The sequence below is a fragment of the Arachis duranensis genome, chromosome 7, assembly GCF_000817695.3.
Source record: "Arachis duranensis cultivar V14167 chromosome 7, aradu.V14167.gnm2.J7QH, whole genome shotgun sequence".
Taxonomy (NCBI): domain Eukaryota; kingdom Viridiplantae; phylum Streptophyta; class Magnoliopsida; order Fabales; family Fabaceae; genus Arachis; species Arachis duranensis.
The window spans coordinates 2,683,456-2,692,200 of record NC_029778.3 but is presented as its reverse complement, the minus strand read 5'-3'; the positions used below and the strand labels follow the sequence as shown (position 1 = coordinate 2,692,200).

At 33.3% G+C, this 8,745-nt stretch overlaps 3 protein-coding genes across 3 annotated transcripts; 2 read left to right on the top strand and 1 right to left on the bottom strand.

Moving 5' to 3' along the window:
• Positions 1-649: 649 nt before the first annotated feature.
• Positions 650-3,655, top strand: LOC107496380 (uncharacterized). Its single transcript, XM_016117632.3, has 6 exons — positions 650-903; positions 1,494-1,621; positions 1,922-2,091; positions 2,223-2,300; positions 2,706-2,850; positions 2,961-3,655. The coding sequence occupies exons 1-6, from the start codon at positions 786-788 to the stop codon at positions 3,375-3,377; spliced, it is 1,056 nt and encodes a 351-aa protein (XP_015973118.1). The 5' UTR covers positions 650-785; the 3' UTR covers positions 3,378-3,655.
• A 927-nt stretch (positions 3,656-4,582) lies between these two features.
• Positions 4,583-6,708, top strand: LOC107496339 (uncharacterized protein At2g39795, mitochondrial). The gene is made up of 3 exons (XM_016117569.3): positions 4,583-4,807; positions 4,890-5,233; positions 6,319-6,708. Exons 1-3 carry the CDS (start codon positions 4,622-4,624, stop codon positions 6,500-6,502), a joined length of 714 nt encoding a protein of 237 aa, XP_015973055.1. The 5' UTR covers positions 4,583-4,621; the 3' UTR covers positions 6,503-6,708.
• Positions 6,709-7,126: 418 nt separating this feature from the next.
• Positions 7,127-8,141, bottom strand: LOC107496340 (LOB domain-containing protein 23-like). The gene is made up of 2 exons (XM_016117570.3): positions 7,967-8,141; positions 7,127-7,424 (listed from the first exon to the last, which is right to left on the bottom strand). Exons 1-2 carry the CDS (start codon positions 8,117-8,119, stop codon positions 7,137-7,139), a joined length of 441 nt encoding a protein of 146 aa, XP_015973056.1. The 5' UTR covers positions 8,120-8,141; the 3' UTR covers positions 7,127-7,136.
• Between the last annotated feature and the right edge of the window lie 604 nt (positions 8,142-8,745).

Sequence of the window (8,745 nt, the reverse complement as noted above, 5' to 3'; positions counted from 1 at the left end):
GAGGGGTGTCACTGTATTTATAGTGGTGAACCAATAACCACCGTTGGAGTAGTGCCATATTTTTAGGGTGTTAACCGTCCCATTATCTTAGGGAGGTTAAGATATGGCTCGTGGAAGTGGTTAGAGAGATTCTAGGGGCAGTTACTCATTTAAATGAGTGTTTATCCGCCAGCTAATCTCGTGCCCGACTTCTTTAGAACAGGTCGTGGTGAGTACCGACTTCATAGAATGAAGATTGGTACTGGTGAGGCCCAACCCTTTGGATTAGGTCTTTTGCTTGATCATGTGCCTTTATTATTGGGCCAGGGTATGAACAAAAGATAAAAAAATTATATTATTTAAGATATAGTTCGTTGGTATGTATCAGTCACTCATTAAAAATTAAATTTTCGATAAATTAATCCATTTAACTTATCAAAATAGAGAATATGATAAAGAAAAATATACACACATACCCAAAAACTATGTTAAAATTATCAAAATTTTATTTATGGAAGGAAAATAAAAAAAGTTATTTTTGTTGGATATTTTAAAAAAAAATAAGAAAATTAAAATTCAGTTAAATGTGTTCAACTCGCATTCTTCTCTTCTTTTCTTTCCATGGTTTGTTAAGAAAAAACCAAGGCATCGTGTGTTTCTATTTTTCTGAACATAAATAAACAATTTTTTTTTTAAATCCCTAAATACTAAGAACCTCTTTCTGGGCAATTGTATTGTATTGTGTGTGTTTGATTCAATCGTGGTTGCACATACTTGTCTCTGTTTTTTGCTGTTTGATTTTTTTGATGGATAAAGGTAAAGCTTCCAAGGAATTAGAAACCTCTCTGCAAAACCTCGATTTGAATCCCCAATCCAACGTCAAGAACAAAATTTCCATTGCAACTAACCACCATCAATTTCAAGGTAATTTGGTTTTGTATGTAATCAATTTTATTTTTTTCTGAGGTGGGGTGTTTTGTTTTTGTTTGTTTATTGGTAAAGCTTCAAACTTTCTGAGCTCTATGATGAATTGCACTTGCTTTGTTTTTGGGGTATGGTCAATGGAAATTAGAAGAAAAGAAGAGGGAGGGGGGTTGGACAATTAATTAGCTTGTGTGACAATTTCAGATTCAGTTCCAATTTACAGAAAATTTGGGAATGGTGAATAAAATTCATTTGGAGCTTTTATTGAAGTTTGATTCCATATGATTATATACCTGTTTTGATTATGGTAGCTGATGTTGTGAAAGTAGCAGATTGTATACTTAGGGATTTTCCTTTGAGGCTTAGAATCTGTGTTTGTTTATTGTGACTTGTGCTAATGATATTCAAGGAAGTTCAGTTTGAGTTTTGCACCTTAATAGGATTGTTAAAATGTGTTTTGTATTCTTTGATGGAGCCAGTATGTATGTCTTTGGTTGTCTTGAGGTTTAGGTAGTTAATTCGCGGATCATAGGTTTTGAGCCGTGCCGGCGCCTTAATATGGTTCAATTTTGGGATAAAATTATATGCAGGACTACTGCCTAAGAAGATGAAGCCTCCAAGTTTGGTTAGCCTATGCATTGGAGTTATCGGAAAACATTTGGAGGATATTATTACGGATTTGGCGGAGATTGCTATCGGGTTGCCAGCTGAGATAAAGGTAGTTTTCTATAGAATGATTCTACCTGTTAAATCTATTGATTAGTCATTTGTTCATGCATATGTTTCTGTAAAGAAAAATTTCGAAGTTGTAGCCTGCGCAATGCGAATGCACCGTAAGAAATGTTTGTAAACTTTTTCTCTAGGAGAGCCTTTTTGTGGGTTAAAAAAAAAAAACTGCTTTATTGCTTAATTTCATGAACAGCTTTATTCTTAAGAATCTTTTATTGCGCTTTGTACGGAAAAAGAGGTCATGCATAAGATGCATTCTTACGGTTAAAGAATTAATTCTAAATGATAGACGGCAGTGGCAGCTATTGCGAGACGGAGAAAGTTGTTGAATGATGATGTGCTGATTGCATTAGCTGATACTTCTTGGGAATACCTTGATGTCTCTGGATCAGATGTTTCCGACGTTGGTTTGATTAAAGCAGCCAAAGTATGCAGATCAATTAAAGCTCTGGATATAAGGTATAGGATTATGATTCTGTGGAAACAATTACCAAGCAAACACGTTTGTCGCCGTGTCTAGTGTGCTTTTTTTTTATATTATACTTCTCTCTCTTTTTCAGAGTCACTTGATATATTGAGACTATTTGCAGCCGATGTACCAAAATCACTGCTACTGGTATATCCGAACTTGTGAAGCACTGCCGTTTATTAGAGACATTGAGATGCGGGTACGTATCTCTCATCATCCATTGTTAGTCATATTTCTATGTTATAAAGTTTGTCTATTTTCAATGCTCAGAAGTTGAAAACCAGAAATATTCTTAAATGGCTCATTTTAGTGTCATGTTCATATGCCGGATTTCAATAGTTCGTACAAGTAAATTGAATTCTTTAAAAATGATCAAGATTCATGACATTGTTACTTGCTTTTCTGTTCATAATGTCAAGATTTGACTTTGGTGCTTGATTTCTCCTCACAATGGTAACATTCTCTAAACTGGTGACTGGTGAGAGTTGTAGATAGCGGAAAAGTTTTCTGTTAACCTTTTTAAAAAATAAAGTATATTTAGAAAGTGGGAAATTTTTTTTATGTAATTGAAGATTTAAGACAAGATTATTGGATAATGTCGCAGAGGGTGTCTGAGGAGCGATCATACAGCTCGGAGGTGCTTGAGTATATTTAAACCGAGGCTGGACTATGTCGAGGAGGATTCCTGGGAGGAGCTCGATACGAAAGAAATTTCAAGCGGCGCGCAATCACTCAGGTGGCTAGTATGGGTATGAAACTATTAAATCTTTCTCTTTTTTAATTGAATGCAGATCTTTGTCCTCACAAATGCATGAGTCATGACTCATGAGACGCTTAATTTTATGGTTTTTTTTTGCAGCCAAACATCGACAATAATTCGTTAGACGAGATATCTACCGAGTGTCCGCGGATCATAGTGAACCCGAAGTCATCTCTGTTCGGGTTTATGGGAACTCAGGTTCCTTGGGAAGCGTTACAAAATACCGTGTTGGATGATGTGGCTGTGAAGGATATTGATCCCAAGACATGGAGAGGGCGTGGTTTTGCAGTGAAGCACACTTCGCCCTCTCCTTCAACCTCCCCCGAATTATCAGTGGCCGAGAAATTCCGGCTCGCCTTTGAGGAAAGGGACAACCGGTTAGCTCCAAAGCGAGCGAAAAATGCACGACAACACCAGCGTCGCGCGGTGCGAGAGTTAATGTTGATGAGCACAAGGGCTAAGGCAATGGTCTTGGCCTCACAAGCAAGCAAGTCTCTTCACAGCAGAAGCTCATAAAATTATCAGATCATGTGGTGTTTTATTACTTTGTATATATGTAAGAAATTTCAATTGTTCTTCACTAAATCTTTAGAAAATTTCCTTCAACAAGTTGGAAACATCACAGGCTTGAGATGAATGGAGGTTTGAGGTTTTGACAGAAGTGCAAATTTATTTGCATGCTGCCTGGTTTTGATGAAATTGATAAATTTAAGATGAAATCTAAACAGAGTACTCTTAGATAATTCAATATCCATTCTCTAGAGACTATTAACATTTTTCTTTTAATGTCAACTTTAAAGTAATAAATAAGCAAATGCTTGGTTTATATTCTTGTTATGGAGTTGTAAAAGCAAGATCAAACATGACAACACAAAATATCATACAGTATTTGTACATAATAATAATATGAGAAATATAAAAATAAAAAAATATTGAGTTCAATCGCATATTTATTTTTATTTCTTTCAGTATTTTTTAATTTGGTATTAGACTGCTTTTGTTTCTAAGAATATGATAAGACAAACACTAAGAACAAGATATAAAAAACAGAAATACAAAATTTTGTGTTATTCTATTTAGTGATAAATTAGAACAAATGATGAAAATTTAATTTATTCTCATTTTTTTATTCAAAAAATTTAAGACAAAAATATAATTATGAAAAATTAACAAGGATAATGAAAGAAAAAATAAAAAATAAGTTGTGTTTTTTGTTTGTGTCTCTGTGTCTTTTCTGTCATTGACACAAAATATACTAATTCAGTGTCTTTGGACATATTGTTTTTATCTATGTTTCTTTTATCAAACTGTTATCAAACACAAAAGTCTCGGTCAACAAACGCAGTCATAATGACTAATTTATTGTAAATTTGAATTTTATTTAAGAGTATATTACTGTTCAATAAATAAATTAATTATTTAACTAACTCAAATTGGTTGAATTATAGAGACAAAATTACGTATTCATATATTAATACAATAATAAAAATAATATTTTATGTAATGATGCCCTAAAAAATAAAATTTAATTGAAAAAATCGTTAAAAATGTTTACAAATGACAAAATTAAACTCAAAAAATATAATCACCTAGTTGTGAAGGCAGTATAAATTTAAAATTTTTAATTTTTGTAAACTAATATTTTTTTTTCAATTACTAGTTAATATTAGTCACAAAAAAAAGTTACTAGTTAATATTAAGCTGAAGCTTAGAAGCAAGCAGAGCAGAAGAGTAGTAGTAGTAACTAGAAACACACCAAGATGTGGAAGAGAGCCTTCGTCGGCGCCGCCACGGCCGCCGCCGCCCTCCGTCGTCCATTCCCCTCGTTAATCCGCGACGCCACCAGCAGTTCATCGTCCAACTCAATCTCTTCTGCCGTAAACTCGATGCTCCTCCGCTCCCTCAAAGACCACTATCTCGAAGTCGCCAAAATGAACATGCCCCCGGTAATGCTCTCTTCTTAAACCCTAAACCTCTCAAATTAGGTTTTATTTATTTATTTATTTTCTGATTCGTTATTTGTCGCAGAAAGTTGGACCTCCATCGCCATTCACGATCGTAAAAGGCGCACTCGATTCTAACGGCCCCGTGCTGAAGCGGAACTACGGCGACGAAGAGATCACAATCTACGTCATGCGCTTGGCCGCCAACGACGACGAAGACGGCGACGGCGGCGGCGGCGGCGGAGTCATTGATCAACTGTTCATTCACGTGGATGTGTCGAAACCAAATCAGAACGAATGCTTGATGTTTCTGTGCGGATTATACGAAGATGCTTTGGGGATTCACTCAGTTTCAATGAGACCTAAGCTTCAAGAATCTGGTGGCGGTTACCTCCTCGTTCCTTCGCAATACGCTGGTCCATCTTTTGCGTAAGTTCACAATTTTTTTTTTAAGTTTTATACCTTAAAAGTTTGTGTTTTTGGTTCATTTCCGTTGTTAGGGCATGAAATGATGCAGCTAATTGGTTAATGATGTTAGTTTAAGCTCATTAGGAAGGTAATCAAACTCTGGTGTTCACAGGAACTGGAAAATTGAATTGCTGAACTCAAATTGTAAGCTCTTAAGAGTTTACTAGTAAAATTGTTACCTTGATTTGGGGACCTAAGCTTGTTATCAGTTTGATAAGCTTGCTAATTAGGGTTGGTTTTAGGTGGCAAATTAACAATTTTACCTTTTAAAATCGTAGGCAGCCTTTCATCTACTTGGATAAATGTTGAAGAGTTTCTAGTCTAAGATAACAGAGAAACTTAAGTATTAGTCTTCTAAAAGAAAAAGGGTGCCTATTTTCTTGTTACTATGCCCTAAGGCAAGGAGGAGTTTGGTCGAATTGGAAGGGATGAAGCTTGTGTAGTGCGATGCATTAGTGGCGTTGTAAAGCTTAGACAAAGATTGTTTAATGTCTTTTGCCAGAGTAACATTGGATTCCAAAACATGCCAACTCATTACCCCGTTCACAGAGATAATTCCAGGGGCAAACGTGAGTCACAATTGCATATTTGGGGGACTAGATTAGGTAAATTGAAATTTGGGGGTTGAAAATGAGGCCGGGCTCTAATTTCACGGGAGCCAAAATGGGTATTAACTCGCCACATAGAAGAAGCATTCATTTTGGTTTAGAGTTTGTATGGTCTTATTCCATATAGTTTAGGGCAAATTACATTTACATGATCACCTCCTCTAAGGATTCACGAAATTCGACTGGATTCTCCTCTATTTATGAAGACCTGTGCTAATTTCCCTCCAAGACTTAAGAAAATAATGTAGTTCTAACTAAAACACAAACCAGAGCTAGGTGGAAATCAATGGCACTTGAACGAATAGGAGAGTCGGGTTGAATTTTAGCAAACCTCAAGAAAGATTAATGCAAATGTAAATTTTGAAATTTTATATTTTGATGTTTGTAAGTGAGAATGGTTCATGCTATATTTGACTGATGAACTGTGTGAACTGACAGAGACTTAGATGAATCCATGAGGGATGCATTTCACAGTTACATAGAGGAGAGAGGAATAAACGATAGCCTCTTCAAGTTTCTACAAGCATGGCTCTATGTTAAAGAACATCGAAATCTATTGCGTTGGTTCAAAACCATGGGCTTGTTCATTGATGGCAAGAAGCCTCCTACACCTTCCTCCTAATCCTCTCTGTTAGAGCATGTATTTTTGAAATTGACTCGTATAGTATTCAGTTTTCACAATATTAAATTATGAATTTAGAACTTGTTGAGTTTTGATTATATCTTATTTTTTATTTAGAGGCTCTAAAGTTTCTTAGTGGACTATTTGAACTAATTATTTATTTTGGAGGCACTCTAAACAAATATAGTTACATGATTCATTGATCATACTACTAATAATAACAAGTAGTACATCAAATTAAAAAAATGAACCCTTTATATGACAATAATATTCAAAATCTCGAGGTAATTTATTATTATTATTATTATAGTTTATAAAAAATTCATGGAAACTAATAAGGGAATTGTTGAAGCATTTTGTTAACTTGATAATTTAATCGCATGATGTTAATGTTTTGTAAATTTATCACTAGTGTATATCTATAAATGGTATACTAATTCTTAAAATTTAGAATGATTGAGAACAGAAAAAAATATCAAATTAAAAGGAACATGGTTAACATTTGGAATTTAAAATTGTCCAAAAAGATATAAAGTAAGCACCAAATTAAACATCATTTATTATTAGTAATTAAGATACCAATCATTGGCCTCTTTCAACAATTATTCAAAGTTTGCCAAAAAAAAAAAATATTTCAATTGAACCAAGAAGCTATAGTTGGATTGTCCCACTCAAACTGCTCCATATTGCTGCTTTGTGATTGCAAAACCTCCGAATTTGGTTCGGCTTCAACATGTTGGGTTTGGAGCTTGTAGAAAGTAATCTGAGTTTGAATTTTTGCTAGTTCAATTTCTGCATTTTTAATTTGTTCATACAATGAAGAGATAATGCCAACAGACCCATAAACAGGGTCATGAATCCTCCATTTTGCTTCTAAATACAATGCATTTGCAGTTTGTTCTCTTAGATAGGTTGGGATTCCCTGCAATAGTTTACAAAAAAAATTATTGCAATTATTCGATAGATTCTATAAGGATACCCAATGAAGGAAAATTGCAGATAACTAGTGGTATAGGTTGAGAAAATTTGTTGAGGTCAAAGAATTTTTAACACAAAATATATAATGATGGTAAAATTAAACTAAAGTTTGGTTAAGAATATCTATTAATCTTTTTCATTCAATAATAAATGTATTAAAAATTAATTTTTAATTCTTTATAATAGGTTTTTTCTTTAAAATGTTTTCTAACCATGACATGTTTTTAAAAGGCTCCCCTCAACATTAAGCAACACTCATCCACCAGAGTTTACATTGTAGATACAAAAGCAAAAAATAACTATAACAAACAACATAAACGAAATGTCTTAATTCAATATTAAACATTTTCATCATTTGCTAACATTAAAATAATAATATTTTGTATTAATACTCACATTCACTATTAAGGTTAAGATAGTGTATAGTACTTTTTTTTTATAAGATAGTATATATTACTAAATATTATTATGTTGAGGTAAAATAACCTGAAGCATTTTTCCAACATTACTGCCACCATAGATTTTGTGGACACAAGCAAACTTTTGAGGATCATTGGCAGGAAAATATGGAGAGAAAATGCAATCAGAAGGGCATTTTCTTCTTTGATTCTTGCAAGCAGCACATCTTCCAGAAATCATGATATGATATCTATATAAAGAGATATAAGATCTAGGTAAGAAAATCTCTTACCCTACACACAAAAGATTTCTTCTTCTCTAGATTATTGGTCTTAGTGAGAAGAAGAAAATCTAGACAAAATTTGATGTAATTTACTAAAATGAGATGATTTATATACTTTTACCTTTGCTTAGATCATGGTTAGGTTTGTTGTTGATAGTTAATTAGTTATAATCTTAACGGCTAAATTTTTTAATTGCATTGTTTTATGGAGGAAAGTTTTTAAATAAATGAGGTAGAAAAGGAAAGCTTTTATGATGGTTTAATAATATATTGAACAATTGAATATGCACACTAATAAATGGACCCTAATATATATGGATAGATAATACATTTTTTCAAGTGAGTTCACATTCTTGTACAGTAGCTCTTAAACCAAGGAGGAATTTTTTTATTTTTTATTTTTTGAGAATTTAAAATACTATTAACATGTGCATTTACTCACAGCACATATTTATTCATCATCATCTTAAAAAAAATGAGAATATAAACTGGATCATTGATTTTCATCTTAATACAAAATATACATGGAAAATTTTTAGCTTAAATCTAATATTATTTTGTCTAGACTCCTAGTAGATTATTA

What these genes read in the sequence shown, in the direction of transcription:
- LOC107496339 (XM_016117569.3), top strand. Translation starts at nt 4,622, where the DNA reads ATGTGGAAGAGAGCCTTCGTCGGCGCCGCCACGGCCGCCGCCGCCCTC. An exon ending in CCAAAATGAACATGCCCCCG is followed by an intron (nt 4,808 to 4,889) that starts GTAATGCTCTCT and finishes TATTTGTCGCAG; the next exon opens with AAAGTTGGACCTCCATCGCC. An exon ending in TACGCTGGTCCATCTTTTGC is followed by an intron (nt 5,234 to 6,318) that starts GTAAGTTCACAA and finishes GTGAACTGACAG; the next exon opens with AGACTTAGATGAATCCATGA.
- LOC107496380 (XM_016117632.3), top strand. Translation starts at nt 786, where the DNA reads ATGGATAAAGGTAAAGCTTCCAAGGAATTAGAAACCTCTCTGCAAAAC. An exon ending in TAACCACCATCAATTTCAAG is followed by an intron (nt 904 to 1,493) that starts GTAATTTGGTTT and finishes AATTATATGCAG; the next exon opens with GACTACTGCCTAAGAAGATG. An exon ending in CACTCAGGTGGCTAGTATGG is followed by an intron (nt 2,851 to 2,960) that starts GTATGAAACTAT and finishes TTTTTTTTGCAG; the next exon opens with CCAAACATCGACAATAATTC.
- LOC107496340 (XM_016117570.3), bottom strand. Translation starts at nt 8,119, where the DNA reads ATGATTTCTGGAAGATGTGCTGCTTGCAAGAATCAAAGAAGAAAATGC. An exon ending in ATGTTGGAAAAATGCTTCAG is followed by an intron (nt 7,425 to 7,966) that starts GTTATTTTACCT and finishes AAACTATTGCAG; the next exon opens with GGAATCCCAACCTATCTAAG.